Source organism: Mustelus asterias, chromosome 12 (assembly GCF_964213995.1).
Source record: "Mustelus asterias chromosome 12, sMusAst1.hap1.1, whole genome shotgun sequence".
In the NCBI taxonomy this organism is placed as follows: domain Eukaryota; kingdom Metazoa; phylum Chordata; class Chondrichthyes; order Carcharhiniformes; family Triakidae; genus Mustelus; species Mustelus asterias.
The window spans coordinates 108,866,280-108,888,662 of record NC_135812.1 but is presented as its reverse complement, the minus strand read 5'-3'; the positions used below and the strand labels follow the sequence as shown (position 1 = coordinate 108,888,662).

At 41.4% G+C, this 22,383-nt stretch overlaps 1 protein-coding gene across 8 annotated transcripts in view; it reads right to left on the bottom strand.

The window, feature by feature from the left end:
- Window positions 1-22,383, bottom strand: part of LOC144501818 (C-Jun-amino-terminal kinase-interacting protein 4-like) — a 274,627-nt gene that overhangs the window by 101,331 nt on the left and 150,913 nt on the right. For all 8 annotated transcript variants that reach the window (XM_078225869.1, XM_078225866.1, XM_078225865.1 and 5 more), the window contains exon 5: window positions 1,581-1,734. In XM_078225869.1, the coding sequence (XP_078081995.1) occupies window positions 1,581-1,734 (154 nt within the window). The remainder of the gene's footprint in view (window positions 1-1,580; window positions 1,735-22,383) is intronic.

Below are 22,383 nucleotides of genomic sequence, written 5' to 3'. Positions count from 1 at the left end.
TCGACATGTATCCAATGCTGTTTAGAAGAATGAGTGATGATCTTACTGAAACATACAGGTTCCTGAGTGGACTTGATAGGGATGCTGAAAGGATGTTTCTCTTCATGGGGCAAATTAGAAGTAGGGAACAGTTTAAAAATAAGAGGGCGAGGAAGAATATTTTTTTTAAAAAAGGGTAGCCAATCTTTGGAACTCTGTTTCCCGGACAGTGGTGGAGGCAGGGTCATTGCATATGTTTGAGGCAGCGGTAGATATTTCTTGATTAACAAGGGAGTCAAAGCTTATCAAGGGTAGATATAAATGTGGAGTTGAGGCTGCAATTAGATCAGTCATGATCTTGTTGAATGGGGGAGCAGACTCGAGGGACCCAATGGCCTACTCCTGCTCCTAATTCGTATGTTTGTATTGAAGGTTTATAATAGATCTGTGGAAGGCAAGACAAGATTAAATGACAAGAGTTGATGGTGCCAGGCCAAAATGGTAATGGAACAAGTAAGGAAATAAAAGATGTGTCCAGAGGAGGTGTAAATAGCAGAATTGTTAAAAGTTGCTGTCCAAAAGCAAAACAAACGAGAGGGGGAAGAACACTAAAAAATGGAAACAACAACCTGGAGGCAGAGGTTATAAACTAAAATTGGTGAACTCAATGTTGGCAAGGCTGTCAAGTTCTTAGTTGAAAGATGAAGCGCTGCACCTCGAACTTGCATTCAGCTTCATTGGAACACTTCAGGAGGCCAAGAGCAGAGTAGGAGCACGGTAGAAAATTAAAATGAAGGCAACATGATGCCTGGCGTTAGGCTTGCGCTCTGAACTGAGGTGTTTTGCAAAGCAGTTATCCAATCTGCATTTAGTCTCCCCATTGTAGAGGAGGCCACACCATGAGCATAAATGCAGTATACAAAATTGAAATAAGTACAAGCAAATCACTGTTTTACCTGACGGAATGGTTGGGGCCTTGGACAATGAGAAGGGAAGGATGATAGGGAAGGTTTATATCTCCTGGGCTTGTATGGAAAGATGCCATAGGAAGGACAGTGGTCTACTGTGTGATCAGAATGGACCAGGGTATACAAACATACAGTTTACTCAGCCCCTCATTATAGAATAACCCTCGCTCATCCCAGGGCCAATTGTGTGAACATTTGCTGTACTGCCTCAAATGCAAATACATCCTTGTTTAAATGCAAAGACCAAAACTGCATACAGTACTCTAGCTGTGGTCTCACCAAAACCCTGTACCACTCGAGCAAGACTTCTTAATAGTACTACAATCCCCTTGCAATAAAGGCCAACATGTCATTTGCCTTCCTAATTGCTTGCTGCATTTGCATGCTAACTTTCTGAATGCCTTCCACAAGCACACCCGAGTCTCTTTGAACATCAACACTCCATTTTCTCAGCTTTAAAAAATATATCCTGTTTTTTTATGACCAGAGTGAATAACTTCATAGTTCCAGGTGTACTCCATTTGCCATCCTGTTGCCCACTCACCTAACGTGTCTACAGCTCTTTGCAGTCCAGAAATAATATATTTCTTTGCACTATGAAAGCTCAATCATTTATACAAATTTGCACCTTACTTTCAGGCTTGTGTTGGATCGTGGTTGGCTAAGGTCATTGAACCTCCAGGTTTCTGTCCCAGGTGTCTCTGCTCCTTCCCTCTGTCCATCTGGTGTAAGAAGAACATCTCCTCCTGGCAGCTGAAAGAGACCCAAGGAACGCGGTGGCTCTCTCCTGTTCAGAAACAAACAAATAGGGGTCAAGTTCAGCTATATATTGTTGTTAAACTAAGAAAAGATGGTTAGGACATGCTGCTTGATTAGCTGGAATTGATTCTGGATCATGATCGAAGCTTTATATCACACTTAAGTGTTCAACAGTTTATTTTTCACCTTTTTATACATTGGTGACAACAATCATGGCAAATTTTCTATTATTTACATTTCAGTTGTGGCACAATTTTTCCTAATCTTATTACACCCGCTACACTTGTGGTATTTCATAAACTTGGATATTAATACAAAAAGGTAATAGTACTGACAGACAATGATGACATAAGGGCAGCAGTGAGAAGAATCTGGGCTCAGTTCAGGAAGAAGAATCAGTTCTGGAGATTAGGAATAGCAAGGGTGAGTAACACTAGTTTATTGGCCCCCTAATAGTAGTTATACCATTGGAAAGAGCGTTAAGCGAGAAATTATTGGAGCACGTAGCAAAGGCAATAAAATAATTGTTGGAGACGATGATCCAGTCTATATGAAAATTAATCAAATTGGCAAAGATGGGTTAATCAAATTGGAAGATAAATTTAGAGAAAACTTTTGAATCATAGAGTCATAGAATCCCTACAGTAAGGATGCCATTCGGCCCATCGAGTCTGTACCGACCCAATCCCTATTCCCATAACCCCACGCATTTACCCTGCTAATCCCCCTGAAACCAAGGATCAATTTATCATGACCAATCAACCCCCTAACCCGCACATCTTTCGACTGTGGAAGGAAACTGGAGCATCTGGAGGAAACCCACGCAGACACGGGGAGAATGTGCAAACTCCACACAGACAGTGTCCCGAGGCCGGAATTGAACCTGGGATCCTGGCGCTGTGAGGCAGCAGTGCTAACCACTGTGCCACCCGTTTCTGACAGTTTCCTGGAACAATAAATTCTAGAACCAACTAGGAATAAAGCTATTTTAGATCTAGTATCGTACAATGATGCAGGGTTTAATTAGTAATCTCATATTTAAAGATTCGCTGGGGAAAAAGTGAGAATACAACTGACTTCCATATTATGTTTTGAAAAAAGTGATATTCTCCAGTCCAAAACAATAATTTTAAACTTAAACAAAGCCATTTACTTAGGTATGAAAGAGACCGGGTTGAGGTTGATTGGGTAAATAGGCTAATAGGTATGGTGAAAAATGAGTAGTGGGAAACGTTTAAAGAAAGGACTCAACATTCAACAAAAATAGTTCCACTGAAAAACACAACTCAGCAAAAAAGATCCATCTATGGCTTATTAAAGATGTTAAGGATAGTATTAGATTAAATGAATAGGCTTATAATGTTGCAAAGAACAGTTGTAAGCTTGATGATTAGGAAACCAGCTAAAGGCTGACAAGTTGACAAGGAGGGAAAAATAGAATACAAGTGTAAACTAACCAGAAATATAAACACATTGAATAGATAAAGTTGGACCTTTAGAGGCAGAGATAGACAAGATTATCAGAGGGTGGGGAGGAAAAGAGGAACTAGCTGAAATATTGAGCAATTATTTTGTGTCCGCCTTCACAGTAGGTAACACAAGTTATTTATTAGAAATAGAGAGTAGTGAGGGGGTCAATAAGAATAAGAATAAAGAAGATAAGGTACATAATATCAGCAGAGAAAAAGTACAAATAAACTTAAGGGAGTAAAATCCAACAATCTCCCGGACCTGATGGCCTACATCCTAGGGTTCCAAAAGAAAAAGTGCAGTGATAGTGGATGGGATGATTAAGATTGTCCAAAATTCCTTCAATTCTAGAACAGTCCCAACCTTTTAAATGTATTTTTTAATGGCATGTGGGTGCCCCTGCCAAGGCTAGCATTTGTTGCCAAACAATTGCTCTTGTGCTGAGAGATTTGCGAGGCAGAAGGCAGCCAAGAGTTAGACTACAAGCCACAAGAAACAGGAACAGGCCTAGGCCTTTCGGTCCCTTGAGCCTGCTCTGCCATTCAATAGGATCATAGCTGATCCAACATTCCTCACATCCACTTTCCCCGTAACCCTCGATTCCCATATCTCATATACACAGTGGTCGGAACTCTACCACCTCACCCGCCACGGAATCGGAGCGGGTGAGGGTCCGACAAAGGAAATCTCGGTTGACCTCGGGTAAGAATTTCTGGTCTTGCCTGAGCGAGGCCATAAAATCCCGCCCAAAGACTCTGCCCCCACATCTCTCTGTGGCATGGAGTGCCAAAGACTCACAACCCTCAGAGAAGAAAATCCTCCTCATCTCAGTCTTAAATTGGTGTCCCTTTATTCTGAGACTAAGCCCTCTGGTCCTAAACTCTCCCATGAGGGAAAACATCCTCTCAGCATTTACCCTGTCAAGCCTCTTAAGAATCCTACACATTTCAACAAGATCACTTCTCCAATTCCAATGAGCAGGGTCCCAACCTGTTTAACCTGTCCTCCTAGCACAATCCCTCCATTCTGGAGATCATCCCAGTGAACCTTTCCTGAACTGCCTCCAATGAAATAATATCTTTCCTTAAATAAGGGGACAAAGATTGCTCACAGTGCCCCAGATGTGGTCTCACCAGTAGCTTGTACAGTTGCAGCAAGACTTCCCTACTCATATTCCAACCCCCTTGAAATAAGGACCAACATTCTATTAGCCTTCCTGATTACCTGCTGCATCTGTGTGCTAGCTTTCTGTGCTTCATGCACAAGTACCCCCAAGTCCCTTTTGAGTAACAGCTTTCTACAGTTTTTCTCCATTTAAATAATGCTGTTCTTTTGTTCTCCCTTCCAAAATGAACAACTTCACATTTCCCACATTATTCACCATTTGCCAACTTTTTGCCCACTTACTTAACCTTTCAATATCTCTGTTAATTGTTTGCATCCCTCTCCCTTTGTATCCCTCTCCCAACCTGCCTTTCCACCTATTTTCCACCAAATTTGGCTACAGTACATGTGTTTCCTTCCTCCAAGTCATTAATACATATTATAAACAGTTGTGGTCCCACCACTGATCCCACTGGTTACAGGTCGCCAACTTGAAAAATAACCCCTTAACCCCACTCATTGTTTCCTGGCCATTAGCCAATTCTTTATCCATGCCAATATACTACCTCTAACACCATGGGCTCTTATCTTATGACTTAACATTTTCATAGAATCATTGAACCCTCAGTGCAGATGATGGCCATTCAGCCTATCAAGCCTGCACCGACAACAATCCCACCCAGGTCCTATCCCCGTAACCTCACAAAATCATAGAATTCTGACAGTGCAGAAGGAGGCCATTCGGCCGTTTGTGAGATGCCTTTTTGAATGCCTTTTGGAAGTCCAAATACAACACATCTACTGGTCCCCCTCTATCCACTCTGGTTGAGACTTCCTCAAAAGGCTCTAATAAATTAGCCAAATATGATTTTCCATTCATGAAGCCATGCTGACTCTGCTCAATTAGATTATGATTTTCCAAATGTGCCACTATTACTTCCTTAATAATTGATTCCAACATTTTTCCAACAACAGATGTTAGGCTAATCGGCCTGTATTTACCTGCTTTTTGCCTTCCTTCCTTTTTGAATGAGTACTTCTCCAGAATCCAAGGAGTTTTGGAAAATTGCAACCAATGCATCCAGTTTCTCTGTGGCTACTTCTTTTAGGATCCTAGGATGTGAGCCATCAGGGCCAGGTGACTTAACTACCTTTAGCCCCATTAGTTTGTCTAATACTATTTTTCTATGTTATCTATGCCCATCATTATTTTATAGATTTCTATAAGATCACCCCTAAGCCCCAGCGAACGCTAAGCTAATTTTGTATCCAATTGGCTACCTCACTCTGGATCCCGTGAGATTTAACCTTTTGCAACAACCTACCATGCGGTACCTTGTCAAAGGCCTTGCTAAAGTCCATGTAGACAACATCGACTGCACTGCCCTCAGCTATCTTCTTGGTTACCCCTTCAAAAAACTCAATCAAATCTGAGAGATATGATTTTCCACTCACAAAACCATACTTATTGTCCCTAATCAGTCCTTGCCTTTCTAAATGCCTGTAGATCCTGTCTCTCAGAATATCTTCTGACAACTTACCCACTACAGACGTTAGGCTCACCGGCCTGTAATCCATTTAACCTACACATTTTTGGACATTAAAGAACAATTTAGCATGGTCAATCCACCTAACCTGCACATCTTTGGACTGTGGGAGGAAACCAGAGCACCTGGAGGAAACCCACGCAGACACGGAGGGAATGTGCAAACTCCACACAGAAAGTCACCCGAGGCCGGAATTGAACCTGGGCCCCTGCACTGTGAGGCAGCAGTGCTAACCACTGTACCACCCCATGTTAGTGTTGATGTTGGTTAACATCAAAAGGGAGTTGAGAAATCATGAATGGTGGCCAGCCTTGGCATGTATGTTATGCCACAAAAGAATAGCACGTAGATGAGGGAGAGGAAGGGGCCAGGGATAGATTCATATTGGACTCTGGGTCCAAGAGGAAAGGGAGATTTGATATGGGGCATTAACGTTTATTTTTAATAGTGTCACAAGTAGGCTTACATTAACACTGCAATGAAGTTACTGTGAAAATCCCCTGTTCGGGTACACCAAGGGAGAATTTAGCATGAATTTAGGGGTTGCATGGACAAGTTGGGCCAAAGGGCCTGTTTCCATGCTGTAAACCTCTATGACTCTATGTTAAGCACATTATTGTGGATCTGGAGTCACATGTAGGCCAGACTAAACAAGGGTGGCAGATTTTCTTCCTTGTAGGTTATTAGTGAACCAGATAGGTTTTTACAACAATTAGTGATAATTTTGCAGTAACCATCACTGAAGCTAGCCTTGTATTCCAGATTTATTAATTGAATTTAAATTACACTAGCTGCAGTGGTGGGATTTGAATGTGTCACCAGAACATTAACCTCGGCCTCTGGACTACTAGTGCAGTGACATTATGACTATATCACAGTCTCCCCCGACATAAGACTGCGATTCTGTAATTCCCTGTTTCCTCTCTCCCTCCTTTCTTGAAAGTACAACAAGATCCCAACAATTTCATGCATTCCCTGAGGTTTCAAATGCACTGGGAATGATTTCAGGCACAAGGTAACATTAACCCCACACGTACCTAAGAGAAGATGACACAAGTACTCGGCTGTTGTTGAAAGTCTCTTTTGCACTTACAATCATTGGTCTGAGTTAATTTACAACACCCCAATATATATTATAAAGACTAGTATCAGTGCAGAGTGTGGTAGTGGAGGTGGGAGGAGGATAAGATGCTGTCCCATTGGTTCCAACAAAGAAGACGGTATGGTGGCTGGCTATGGTGCCTTACAACACCAGGGACCTGGGTTCGATTCCCAGCTTGGGTCACTGTCTATGTGGAATCTGCATGTTCTCCCTGTGTCTGCATAAGTTTCCTCTGGGTGCTCCAGTTTCCTCCCACAGTCTAAAGATGTACGGGTTAGGTAGATTGGCCGTGCTAAATTGCCCCTTAGTGTCAGGGGATTAGAAGGGTAAATACGTGGGGTTACGGGGACAGGGCCTGGGTGGGATTGTTGTCGGTGCAGGCTTGATGGGCCAAATGGCCTCCTTCGGCACCAGGGATTCTATGAAAGAGCACAGCTGGTCAACTGGGTCCTCACAGCAACTTTTAGCTCCATTTCTGGTGGATTAAGCTGTATACATTTCCTACAACTAAGTTATGACTGCCACGGAATTACTTTGCAGTAGTAATGGGTCATAACTGCAGTTTGTCCTGTATTAAAGTGGATCCACGGGCTTGAATTCCTGACCATTTGAAAATAAACGTGTCTGCTCGTTTCTTTGTGACAAATATAATGAAGATATCCTCATCAATCAAGAGCAGGCTCTGCCTGGAATACATTCTCAGCTACATTAAATCAGAATTAGACAAAAGACACTTGGGGAGGTTCTCAGCAAAGTTCCATGGCCAGTTTCCCATGGACACATGAGCACTGTTCAGTTTATGCTTCAATTCTTCAGCATGGGAGCAGTCAGGCTCTCAATAAGGGGACAGGGACTATCATAAAAACTGACAATTTTGGATCTTCCTATCAAATAAACATTCTGGTCCAGAAACACAAATTCAAAATCCATTTCCTTATTTACAAGTGCCTCAATGGTCCAGTTCACCCCCTGCTTCATCCTGTGCCTTTCATTCTTCCATTCCAGTCTTCCTTGCATTACTTTTCTCCTCCTTTCCATTTATGCTCTCCGTGGCCAAGTTTTCACCCATACTAAAGGAGCTGTAGCTATAGAAATACAAGTAATTGTTCCAATGAAACACCCAAGTTGTGCTTTTATTGCAAGGTATACAGTAACTTTAGAACATGGATTCCTAATGATTTATTTAAAATGCTAGGTGGCTTGTGCTTCTCACTTGACATATTTGAAAACACTACGAGAAAGAAAAATGTAGGATGTTGTCGCATGCACACGCACGCACACAGTGGGTATGAAATTGATTGAGAGAAATTAGAGTGTTACTGTATGGCTATCAGACAGGAGAGACATACATTGATGACCTCCAGGAGCTGGCATTCTCTTATGTATTTTACACTGGTCTTTTTGATAATATAATCTCAGAGTAAGGATTTCCCATTTAAAACAGAGATAGAACATAGAACTGTACAGCACAGAACAGGCCCTTCGGCCCACGATGTTGTGCCGAGCTTCATCTGAAACCAAGATCAAGCTATCCCACTCCCTATCATCCTGGTGTGCTCCATGTGCCTATCCAATAACCGCTTAAATGTTCCTAAAGTGTCTGACTCCATTATCACTGCAGGCAGTCCATTCCACACCCAACCACTCTCTGCGTAAAGAACCTACTTCTGATATCCTTCCTGTATCTCCCACCACGAACCCTATAGTTATGCCCCCTTGTAATAGCTCCATCCACCCGAGGAAATAGTCTTTGAACGTTCACTCTATCTATCCCTTTCATCATTTTATAAACCTCTATTAAGTCTCCCCTCAGCCTCCTCCGCTCCAGAGAGAACAGCCCTAGCTCCCTCAACCTTTCCTCATAAGACCTACCCTCCAAACCAGGCAGCATCCTGGTAAATCTCCTCTGCACTCTTTCCAGCGCTTCCACATCCTTCTTATAGTGAGGTGACCAGAACTGCACACAATATTCCAAATGTGGTCTCACCCAGGTCCTGTACAGTTGCAGCATAACCCCATGGCTCTTAAACTCCAACCCCCTGTTAATAAAAGCTAACACACTATAGGCCTTCTTCACAGCTCTATCCACTTGAGTGGCAACCTTTAGAGATCTGTGGATATGGACCCCAAGATCTCTCTGTTCCTCCACATTCTTCAGAACCCTACCTTTGACCCTGTAATCCACATTTAAATTAGTCCTACCAAAATGAATCACCTCACATTTATCAGGGTTAAACTCCTGTTGCCATTTTTCAGCCCAGCTTTGCATCCTATCTATGTCTCTTTGCAGCCTACAACAGCCCTCCACCTCATCCACTACTCCACCAATCTTGGTGCCATCAGCAAATTTACTGATCCACCCTTCAGCCCCCTCCTCTAAGTCATTAATAAAAATCACAAAGAGCAGAGGACCAAGCACTGATCCCTGTGGCACTCCGCTAGCAACCTGCCTCCAGTCCGAAAATTTTCCATCCACCACCACCCTCTGTCTTCGATCAGATAGCCAATTACCTATCCAATCTGCCAACTTTCCCTCTATCCCACACCTCCTTACTTTCATCATAAGCCGACCATGGGGGACCTTATCAAACGCCTTACTAAAATCCATGCATATGACATCAACTGCCCTACCTTCATCAACACACTTAGTTACCTCCTCAAAAAATTCTATCAAATTTGTGAGGCACGACTTGGCCCTTCACGAATCCGTGCTGACTATCCCGAATTAATCCGCATCTTTCTAAATGGTCGTAAATCCCATCCCTAAGGACCTTTTCCATCAATTTACCAACCACCGAAGTAAGACTAACCGGTCTATAATTACCAGGGTCATTTCTATTCCATTTCTTAAACAGAGGAACAACATTCGCCACTCTCCTGTCCTCTGGCACCATCCCCGTGGACAGTGAGGACCCAAAGATCAAAGCCAAAGGCTCTGCAATCTCATCCCTTGCCTCCCAAAGAATCCTAGGATATATTTCATCAGGCCCAGGGGACTTATCGACCTTCAGTTTATTCAAAACTGCCAGTACATCCTCCCTCCGAACAACTATTTTCTCCAGCCTATTAGCCTGTAACACCTGAGGAGAGATTTCTTCACCCAGAGGGTAGTAAATCTGTGGAATTCTTTAGCGTAGAGGGCTGTAGAGGCTGGGTCGTTAAATATGTTCAATGCTGACAGACAGTAAGGGAATCAAGGGTTATAGGGATAAGGTGGAAAATTGGAGTTAAGGATTATATCAGATCAGCCGTGATCTCACCGAATGGCCTACTACTAACAAAGAAAATAACAGCACAGGAACAAGCCCTTCAGCCTTCCAAGCCTGCACCGACCATGCTGCCTGACTGAACTAAAGCCCCCTACCCTTCCGGGAACCATATCTCTCTATTCCCATCTCATTCATGTATTTGTCCAGATGCCTCTTAAAACTCACTATTGTATCTGCTTCCACTACCTCCCCTGGCAGTGAGTTCCAGTAACCCACCACCCTCTGTGTAAAGAGCTTGCTTCGTACATCTCCTTTAAACCTCGCCCCTCGCACCTTAAACCTATGCCCCCTAGTAATTGACTCTTCCACCTGGGAAAAAGCTTCCACTCTGTCCGTGCCCCTCATAATCTTCTAGACTTCTATCAGGTCATCCCTCAACCTCCGTCATTCCAGTGAGAACAAACCAAGTTTCTCCAACCTCTCTCTCATAGCTAATGCCCTCCATACCAGGCAAAAGATTTACCATCCTGCTAAATCTTTTCTCTACCCTCTCCAAAGCCTCCACATCTTTCTGGTAGTGTGATGACCAGAATTGAACACTATATTCCAAGTGCAGCCTAACTAGGGTTCTATAAAGCTGAAACATGACTTAACAATTTTTAAACTCAAACTTGCCAATTTTTAAACTGTTCCTACATCTCATGGTCTTGTATTAGTAACCTGGACATGGACATGGAGGGCACAATTTCAAAGTTAGCTGATGGCACAAAACTCAAATGTAATGAACAGTGAAGAAGTTAGTAGCAGACTTCAGGAGGACATAGACAAGTGGACTGTCAGATACATAGCAGAGTTGGCATAGAAATGATGGACTGAACGGTCTCTTTCTGTGCTCTGTGACTCAACAATCTTGAGAAAAAAATGACTAACTGGAGTACAATAATGAGTAAATTAAACATTACTGATGTACAGTATTGCAAACGAAACGCAAGACAACATGGTTGACAAATCTCACAATAATGTTACTGCTGGCATCAAGTACAAGACCTGGCAATTACTTCAGTTTATCAACTTTCAACATATCACCCAAACATAAATATGGCTAGCATTGACTTATCTCAGCTACTTTTTTTAGAATTAAATAGCAAATAAACCACCTGCTAATGTTACACAGCATTATCCAGCTGAGTGACCAATAAATCTGATGGCTGTGTAAATGATCAAAACACAGCTGCAAACAGATGAGTGGAATTCCCGAAAACCACTCCCATTACACCACAGTATATTTAAATGTTCTTACGTTGACAAGCTGATTGATTGTGACGAAAGAAATGGTCACTGAATACCGTTACACAGCTTGGGAATGCTGCTTTCCCCAGTATACTTGGTGATGTAGCTCTTGCACTGGGTTCTCTTTTTACTGTGTTATTAACATTGCTTGATTAAAGCTATTGAATTGTACAAAAAGGTAGATTGTCAGTAGACTGCATGTAGTATCTTAAATAAAACAAAGTGCAGCACTGATCAGCGGGTACTACTAACAGAAACAATATCAATTTCCCTTTTGGCAATCTGTTTTTATGCCCTATCTAATGGGATGCTTGGATCACTGGCTCTTAAAATGTTGATTTTACACAGGCAGCCAGCCAGCCAGAATAACACCACAGTAACCTTGACAGATTCATTAAGACTGGCTTTCTGAAAAGAGTCTTTTTAAAAAAAGCCAGCCTTAGACTGCAAGCCCATTAAACACAACATAAAAGCAGCTAAAGATAAGCAGCATACAAGGCCCAGAGACACAGCTCCCCCAGAGACAAAGCTCCCATTAGTTGAAGATAGCCTAAAATGGAAAATTGAATAGATCCAAGAGAATACATCTCAAATACATTTGCATGAAATAAACTGCAAAAGGTGGGAGATTCTTGTGACAACATCAGTTCTGCGCTGAATCATTATATTTTTAAAAAATAAATGTTGGCCTGCATGTGAAAATCACACCATTATTGGAACAGCAATGAAGACAAATGACAGCAGCAAAGCAGCAACAGAACTCAGTCCACATCAGCACCAAGTTATCTTGTGTGTTCTACAATATTAGCATTCTAGTAAACTTGAAAAATAGTTGGCCAAACAAGAACATTTCAGTCGCAGCCTCCTGCCGCATTCATCAGCCAGCTCTGCGCTGTCAATGGCGCAAAATCAACTGAGCCACAACATCCTTTTCTGAAAGTTCATTCACTCACCAGACTGACTACTTGAGGGGTTCCACAGATCACAGAATGCATGCACGGACAGATGGCCTTTTGCGTTGCACAACCAGAGACAGCGAAAGTCACCCTTTTCCCCGTGCTGCACAGACCTTACTGACACTCAGATATTTCTCTCATTGCTTGCTTGGCTTTTGGATAAGAGACACTTAATTCTTTATGCAGAATAACAACTGATATATTAAAATAGAGCGACTTCTACAAAACTTCAATATTTATCTGTCGCAAATATCAGTATCACACGTTGAATATGGATGCACATCCTATTAAAAATATTCAAAGTCAAGAAAATAATACTGGTGACAGGAGGTAAGTTCATACAAATGAACATATGAATTAGGAGTAGGCCATTCAGCCCCTCAAGCCTGCTCTGCCACTCACTGATATGATTGAACACGACACCAACTCCACATACCTGCCTATCCCTGATATATTCTTGACTAACAAGGGAGTCAAATATTATCTACTTCTGCCTGAAAGATATTCAATGATACTGCCTCCACCGTTCTCTGGGAAGATAGTGCCAAAGACTCATGATCTTCAGTGGAAAAAAATCTCTTCACCTCCATCTCAAATGGAATACTCCTTATTTTTGATGTGCAGTAAGCAGAATTAATTAATATCCTCTAGTGGAAGGCGCCCAAAGGTATCAGTGATCTTAACTGATGAGCTGCAAGAAATGTTCATTCATAACCTGCTGGAATTCTACCAGTTCCTGGAGTCTGATGCTGCAGCCAGTCCTCACTTTCAGAGACAATTAATCATTTCATTTGGCCAACACAACACAAAGAAGCTTGACATGTTTGAAAGGCAAATTGCTCACAAGTATTACCATTCCAAAAAATAAACTTAATTCACTTTTAATAATATCTTGCAATTTATCAATTGGTTGTGCAGAACATGGAGCTCAATAGTAAAATATTACTTGTTTGGGATCTTGGTGGTTCCTGCAAATAACTTCATTTACTGTTCACTGGATTAAGTTCAAGGAAAACAAAGGCCTATGCAAATCAAACTATTCATGTCAGAATGCATTTCATATTTTGATCAGAGGTTAAGCATTCATTTTTGCTTTTATTTAAGCATTCATTTATTAGCTTTGTTTAGTTGACACTTGGCAGCCAAGAAAAAAACACAAAAGCTCAGGATCCGTTGACTCAGTCTGCTGCTAACAACACATTTTTGATTTTTAAAGTATATTTACCCATATTACTCTTTATGAATGCAGCTCATCTGAGATGATACTGTGGCTTGAGGAAATGTATTTTTATCATGTTTCTTGTAAGAGGTATGTTTAAAAGTTAGCTGTGTTTTATATGGCTCCGATTTGTCTGGGCCGCGGGCAGCATTCATTGCCAAAGGACTGGAGAATAAAAGCAGAGAAGTGTTGTTTCACTTGTATAGGGTGTTGGTGAGACCATATCTAGAGTATTGTGTCCAGTTTTGGTCTCCTTATTTGAGGAAGGATGTGGTGGCATTGGAGGCAGTTCAGAGAAGTTCACCAGATTGATTTCGGTGATGAAAGGGTTGACGTATGAAGAAAGCTTATACTTGCTGGAGTTTAGAAGGATATGGGGGGGATCTGATCAAGGTATACAAAATACTAAAAGGGATTGATAGAGTAAACGTAGACCAAATGTTTCCTCTTGTGAGGCGATCTCGAACAAGAGGTTACAGGTATAGATTGAGAGGCGGTAGATTTAAAACTGAGATGAGGAGAAACTAATTCTCGCAGAGGGTGGTGAATTTGTGGAATTTACTGCCCCATAGCACAGTGGTGTCTACATCATTAACTGGTTTCAAGAAGGAAATAGATAAATCTCTGATTAAAAAAAACAGGTTAAAGAGATATGAGGAACAGGTAAGCAGATGGATTTGAGACCAGGAAGAGATCAGCCATGATCTGATTGACTGGCGGAAGAGGCTGAAAGGGCTGAATTGCCTACTTCTGCTCCAAATTCCTATGTTCCAATGCTGAGAATGCAGGATAGTGACTGATTTTAGCCAGGAATGTATTTGTTCAAACCGGTTAATGCATTTTTGTTTGCTTAGGTTTCCCTTGGGGTTGCAGAGTTGGCTTTTGATTATGTTGATTGACAGAGTCATGAGAGTTTATATGGATTTTAGCAAGGCGTTCGATAGGGTCCCCCATGCAAGGCTTCTAGAAAAAGTGAGAGGGCATGGGATCCAAGGGGCTGCTGCCCTGTGGATCCAGAACTGGCTTGCCCAAAGGAGGCAGAGAGTGGGTATAGATGGGTCTTTTTCTAAATGGAGGCCGGTCGTCAGTGGTGTGCCCCAGGAATCTGTTCTGGGACCCTTGCCGTTTGTCATTTTCATAAATAACCTGGATGAGGAAGTGGAGGGATGGGTTGGTAAGTTTGCCGACGACACGAAGGTTGGTGGGGTTGTGGATAGTCTGGAGGGATGTCAGAAGTTACAGAAGGACATAGATAGGATGCAAGACTGGGCAGAGAAGTGGCAGATGGACTTCAACCCAGATAAATGCGTAGTGGTCCATTTTGGTAGGTCAAATGGGATGAAGGAGTACAATATAAAGGGAAAGACTCTTAGTACTGTGGAGGATCAGAAGGACCTTGGGGTCCGGTCCATAGGACTCTAAAATCGGCCCCGCAGGTGGAGGAGGTGGTTAAGAAGGTGTATGGTGTGCTGGCCTTTATCAATCAAGGGATTGAGTTTAGGAGTCCGGGGATAATGATGCAGCTATATAAGACCCTCGTCAGACCCCACTTGGAGTACTGTGCTCAGTTCTGATCTCCTCATTACAGGAAGGATGTGGAAAAGATTGAAAGGGTGCAGAGGCGACTTACAAGGATGTTGCCTGGATTGAGTGGCATGCCTTATGAGGATAGGCTGAGGGAGCTCGGTCTTTTCTCCTTGGAGAGACGTAGGATGAGAGGAGACCTAATAGAGGTATACAAGATGTTGAGAGGCATAGATCGGGTGGACTCTCCGAGGCTTTTTCCCAGGGTGGAAATGGCTGCTACGAGAGGACACAGGTTTAAGGTGCTGGGGGGTAGGTACAGGGGAAATGTTAGGGGGAAGTTTTTCACACAGAGGATGGTGGGCGAGTGGAATTGGCTGCCGTCAGTGGTGGTGGAGGCAAACTCAATAGGGTCCTTTAAGAGACTCCTGGATGAGTACAAGGGACTTAATAGGATGGAGGGTTATAGGTAGGCCTAAAAGGTAGGGATATGGTTCGGCACAACATGTGGGGCTGAAGGGCCTGTTTTGTGCTGTAGTTTTCTATGTTTCTATGAGTAATGGGTGGAACTAAGCTTGCAAGAGAGACAGTGTCTTAAAAATGGTCAGTTTCTCCCTGGTTCTGAAAGTAGCAAGATGTGTCTTTCTCTAGAAATGCTCTGAGAACTCCAGGACTGGCACATTAGCCTGTGTTTGTCAACTGATTTTGAAGAAGGATTTCAAGTCTGTAAGAAGAATGTTGCTTGAATTGGAACTAATAGAGATAGGTTAGCAGTTAAGAATTGTATCTTATGTTTAAGTATTGTTCAAAAGTTAAATGTTAGCTGATTCATTTGTTATAGTTACACTGCATTGTTGAATACAGTTTGTTTTGATAAAAACTCCCTAGTTTGTCAATAGAATCACACCTGAAGTGAAACATCTTCACATTAATGCCGAAATAGAAAAACTGCTGGGGTCAAGTCTGGCTTCATAACATATCTTGGGGCTTCTGATGTACCCTAACACACCACACAAATTCGTTGACCTTGGGGGGAAAAAAAGTCTGATTTACCAAATCACCTGGATTTTATATATACAAGTGAATTTTGTCCTTAATAGGGACAAGAGTTTCATTAGCCACTCTCCAAGTCACAGATGAGAGAAAAGGAATGAACCATTTCCTCTAAGGACATGAATAATCACAGCATCATGGAAACATTAATTACTCAACCAAAAAAACAAGCAGTCAGCTCCACTGAAGGGATATTTTTCATTATCTCCTCGCAAACAGGGAAGATAAATTTCAAAAGCTTTACTAAAATTTATTTTAGGTTAACATACGCATGTTGTTTGCATATTTACAAGGTGGAAATATTTCTTGTTACATTCCTTTGTATCTTCATTTATGATTAATAATCTTTTAAAACACAGAGGAACATGGACTAGCAGCCATGATTTCAATGCTGGTTACCATCACTGACTAATTGATAGTCATGTGCTGCTTCATCCAAGGGAACAACTTTCTGGGGAGAATGGACAATGACAATGTCGTCTACTCTGTCAATTCATTTTTTGCTCCAAACAATCTAAAAATTATCCAGTAGTTTGAATTAAACACTTTAAACAATAGCACTGAAAGCTATTCAGTTGTTAGAAACAAAACTTAAACAGATAATAGGAATTAAACAGCATCCAATTAAGGAGACATTCTGAAATGGCTCGGTTGCATTTTAATAATAGTGTTCAAAATGATGATTTAATAAGAATGGTATTCCCCTTCAATAATTGAGTTTTCCTATTCAGTTATTTGATCTGTTCAGAGTTCCTTGGATTGGTCATTTCATCCTGTTTATATTTGCTGATAATTTATGTTAAATGGCTGAGTCCCTGTCTGACGCCTGCCCAATGCCACTATTGCTTTCGATGGGAAGCTCCAGGATGCTAACAAGTTACATTTCACCATGCAGCAATCTGGCTACAAGTGACAATACACAGCATCTCACGTACACAGCTGTACAAACTTCACAACGGACACAAAGGAATAAAGGGAAAAAAACACAAATGCTGGAAATCTGCCAATTGTGGCCAATATGATGCAAGTGTTTAAAATGATAATAAGACGAGACAGAGTAGCTAGAAGAAGCAGACAGTTTCCCGCAGTTGAAGAATGTAGAACATGTGAATAATAAGTAGGCCAATCGGCCCTTCCGAGCCTGCTCCACCAATCAGTAAGATCGTGGTGATCGGATTACAACCTCCCACCCACCCTGGATAACATTTCATCCCTTTGTTTACAAGAATTTATCAACCTCTGCCTTAAAAATATCAAAGGCTGTGCTTCCACTGCCTTTTGAGGAAGAGCGATCCAAAGACTCCCAACCCTCAGGAAAAAAAAGTTCTTCTCATCTAAGTCTTAAATGAGCAACCCTTTATTTTTAAACAGTGACCCCTACTTTTAGATTCTCCTACAAGAGGAAATACCCTCTCTATTTCGACCTTGTCAAAAACTCACATAATTTTAAAGGTTTCAATCAAGTCGCCTCTTACTTTTCTAAAATCCAGTGGATACAAGCCTAGAATGTCCAACCTTTCCTGACAGGACAACCCACCCAATCCAGATGTTAGTCTGGTAAACCTTCTCAAAACTGCTTCCAACACATTTGCATCCTTCCTTAAATAAGGCGGCCAATACTGAACACTCCATATCCGGTCTTGCTAGTGCCCTATACAAGCAAAGTATAACCTCCCTACTTGTGTTCAATTCCCCTCACAATAAATTATAACATTCTATTAACTTTCCTAATTACTGCTGTACCTACATATTAACCTTCTGTGATTCATGTACCGTGACCAGGACACCCAGATACCTCTGCACTTCAGAGCTCTGCAATCTCTCACCATTTCGATATGCTTTATTTTCCATTCTTCCTGCCAAAACAGGCAACTTCACATTGCCCACATTATACTCCATTTGCCAGATCTTTGCCTACTCATTTAACCCATGTCCCTTTGTAGCCTCCTTATGTCCTCTTTACAACTTATTTTCCTACCTATCTATCCTACCTTTGTGTCATTGGCAAATTTAGCAACCATACATTCAGTCCCTTATAAATTGTAAAGAGTTGGCCCCCCAGCACTGATCCCTGTGACACACCACACCATTTGTTACATCTTGCCAACCAGAAAAAGACCCATTTATGCCTAACCTCTGTTTTTGTTAGCTAGCCAATCTTCTATCCATGCCAATATCTTACCCCCTACACTGAATTTTTATTTTCTTTAATAATCTTTGATGTGGCATCTTCTCAAATGTCTTCATTGCCATCATATTGGCCTTATTTAAGTTCAAAATATGAGTCTTGGACCCACTCTTCCCTCCCTCAGACTGAATGTAAAGTTCAATCATATCATGATCCCTGCTATCTAATGAAGCTCATTTGATTTTTCCAGTCTATACGTAGATTAAAATACCCCATGATTATTGCTGAATCTTTCTCACAAGCTCCCATTATTTTTTCTTGTATTCATTGTCCTACCATGTGGTTACTTATAGGAGTCGTGCACAGGCCCCTTATAAGTGACTTCTTGCCATTATCATTTCTCACCTCAACCCAATTGGCTTCAACATCCTGCTTTCCTAAATGTCACATACCTTCAATATTCAGGTCCCAATCTAAGGCATCCATAGATCCATAAAATCCCTATTGTGCAGAAGGAGGCCATTCGGCCCATTGAGTCTGCAACAACTCTCCGAAAGAGCATTTGACCCAGGATCAGTGCTAACCACTGTGCTGTCATCCTATTGCCATGTTTCAGTAATGGCCATCAGATCATACTACTTTCTTCCTATTTGTGCTTTCATCTGTTTTGTTTTGAATGCTCTGTGCATTCAGATACAGAGCCTTTAGTTTTGACCTTTTATTACTTCTGTAATGTCTAGCTGTATCTGCTGATTTACTCTTAGATTTATACCGTCTCTTCCTTAGGTCCTCTGTCTGCATTGGAATGTTATCATTCTGCATATTATTGCCTTTCTCTCTTGCTTTGTCATAGGAACATATGAACAAGAAGCTGGAGTCTGCCATTCAACCCCTGCTCCACCAATTAATAAGATCACAGCTGATCTGATAGCAACCTGGCTCTCTGGTTGGCTCCATAACATGCTGCTCTACGAAGCAATCCCAAAAACATTCAATTAACTCCTCACCTAACCTACCTTTTCCCATTTGACTTTTCCAATCTATATGCAAATTAAAATCTTCGATAATTATAGCCATACCTTTCTGACAAGCTCCAATTATTTTTTTCTTAATACGCCACTCTACCATGTAGTTATGTTAGGGACCGTACACATTTCCCACAAATGACTTCTTGTCATTTGAAGTCAAATCGCTTCCACATCTTGGTTTCCGCAACTTAAGTCCTCAGTCTGTATTGTGTTAATACCATCATTAACTAACTGAGCCATTTCTCCACCTTTTCCTCACTTCTTGTCCTTCCTAAATATCCTGTACCCTTCAATGTTTAGGTCCTAATCATACCCTCCTGCAGCCATGTCTCTATAATGGTTATCAAATCATACTTATTTTTATCAGTTCATCCATTTTATTTTGGGTCTGTGCTCATTTAAACAGCAGCATCAGTGTGATTCAGATGTCAACCATCCCAAAGATGTAGCCCTCATCTTCTCCAGTACTGGTGCCAGTGCCCCACCAACTGGAACCCACTTCTCCCACACCAGCCTTTGAGCCAGGCAATCTCACTATTCAGATTTGTATATGCCAATTTGTACGTGACTCAGGTAATAACCCAGGGGCCATAGATACAAATTTGCTTGTGCGTTGGTTAAACACTGAAATGGACTAGTTGGGATAAATGGCCTGTTCCTATGTTATAACTCCTACATCAGGCTTCACAACTGTTGGCCACGAGACAAGGTTCCTGAGGCAGCAAAGGTTGTCAAGGACTCCTTCTGAATGTTAACAGCTGCAAGTCCCCTTTAAATTTGTGGGTTTTTAAAAACTCTGCGTGTGGCATAGCCAACCAATCTTTCAGGTCTGGTTCCCACTCCAAATGAGCCAGTGAAAAGGTAGATTTTCAAACATCCCAAGATCAAACATTATCCACTGCCACCTCCTACCCCCTCACAGCCCCCAGTGAATGGTCATGGCAATGAACAAGCTTTAAAGTTGAAAAGGTTTAGGAAGCACTGTTCTATGTCTGAAATAAAATAGAAAATATTAGAAATACACAGCAGGCCAATCAGTATCAGCAAATCGTGAACAATTTGGGTGTATAACCTTTCAACAATTCTGATGTAAAGTCTTCAACTATAAGTTATTCTTTTTACTTCAGATGCGGATTGCCTATTGTACATTTCTACAATTGTTTCTTATTGCTAAGTGGTATGACAGGAAAGACTGCACAGCCAAAAACTGTCACATATACCTCAACAGAAATAAAAGTCTAATTAAACAAGCATTGACTAATAATGAGAAGCAAGTAGTAACTGGGAAATGCACACAGCTATTCAATTGTGGAATTACAGCAATGAAAAAGAATAGGTTCTCTTTCTGCTTATTTAAAATTCTGTTTCATGAACACTTGTGTTATTACTATGAGCTTCATTAATGTTCTATCGCTGTGAACAGCACATTTTGGAAAAAGGCTTTTTGGATTAGAAACTGCACCACTCACATCAGATGGCTGTTGTTTGCTCTGCAGCATTATTGTATCTATTGTTTATTACTGGCTTAGCTCATTCACCCAATCCCCATTCAGCTCAAGCAAAGACTTTAAAAAAATAGATATGGGTTGAGGAAAAGACAACAGTTTTGCTCTGTACATCTTACACTAAATACAATGACTATGGAATGGTGTAGCCAGTGGGCTATAGTCTAATTCAAAATGGGAAATGTGGCTAACTTCAGGACAGAAGGTTTTAACTCCAGGCTGAGCATGTGAACTGCTGTTTACTTGGGACAAATATCTTAGATTAAAATGACTTTATTACCCATCATAAAATCAATCAAATGGACAGGAAGCAGATAAAAATGGAGCCAGAAGACTGATTTTGAGTGCTAAAATAACTGAGGACAACTGCCCTAAGGTCATGCAGCCTGCAATGAACCAATTTGAACGACATGCCTATAGTCAGTGCCGACATGCAGAAATGCAAGTGTTTCAGCCAGTCTCATAAGAGTAAATATTGACGTTTTGAAGAACAGAATCAGTGAAGAGAAGAACATAAGAAGAAGAAAGAAACCTCAAACTTTAAGTTTGATGAAGTCTGATCCCTCTCCATGCCTGACCAGCCCGAGTGGATAGAGACACCCCTACAGGTCCATTAGATAAGTAGTTAAAATCCATATTGGTAAAATTATAGTAGATTTATAGAGGAATAAAAGCATTGAATTATGTGAGAGTCAGTCTTTTGGCAGTTATCAGTAATTAAGGTTTTTTTTTACATTTCCTAATAAAGACGTGGGTGGCACAGTGGTTAGCACTGCTGCCTCACAACACCAGGGACCCGGGTTCAATTCCCAGCTTCGGTCACTGTCTGTGTGGAGTCTGCACGTTCTCCCTGTGTCTGCCTGGGTTTCCTCCGGGTGCTCCGATTTCCTCCCACAGTCTGAAAGACGTACTGGTTAAGCGCATTGATCTGAACAGGTGCCGAAGTGTGGCGATTAGGGGAATTTCACAGTAACTTTATTGTAGTGTTCATGCAAGCCTTACTTGAGACTAATAAATAAATACATGATTTGATTTAAAGATAGAATTTTTGCGTCCATCAATCAACTGGAGTAAAGCTCTCAGTTAACAATGGCCTATCAGTACTGTGGGTTTTGAAAATGTACAAAGCACAAGTGCATTCAGGTCCATGTATATATCTGAAGTTGTTCTTATACTGGCACTATTTTAACTTGGATTCCATGCCTGCATGCCAGCTTCTACAGTTAAAATTCTGATTGTAACAGGTTGTATCATGGCTGTTGCAAAGTAGATAGATATAAAGTGACAGAGTTAGCAACCCAGTAAGGTAGGAGTTAATATTTCCTCATGGGTTCTTAACAATCAATTAGTTCAAAATTACACCTGCAGCATTTTTAATAGTCTGACATTAAAAAAGGCTTTTGGAAGCTTAGGGAACAGTGAGTAAAAAGGGTAGTTTCTAATAAATAAGTGCAAAGGCATCAGAGATCGGCGTGCATTAGGAATTTTCTGTCAAATTACAGCCTTCTCTCTACCCCATTACCATTTCCTTCCTTCTCCAGA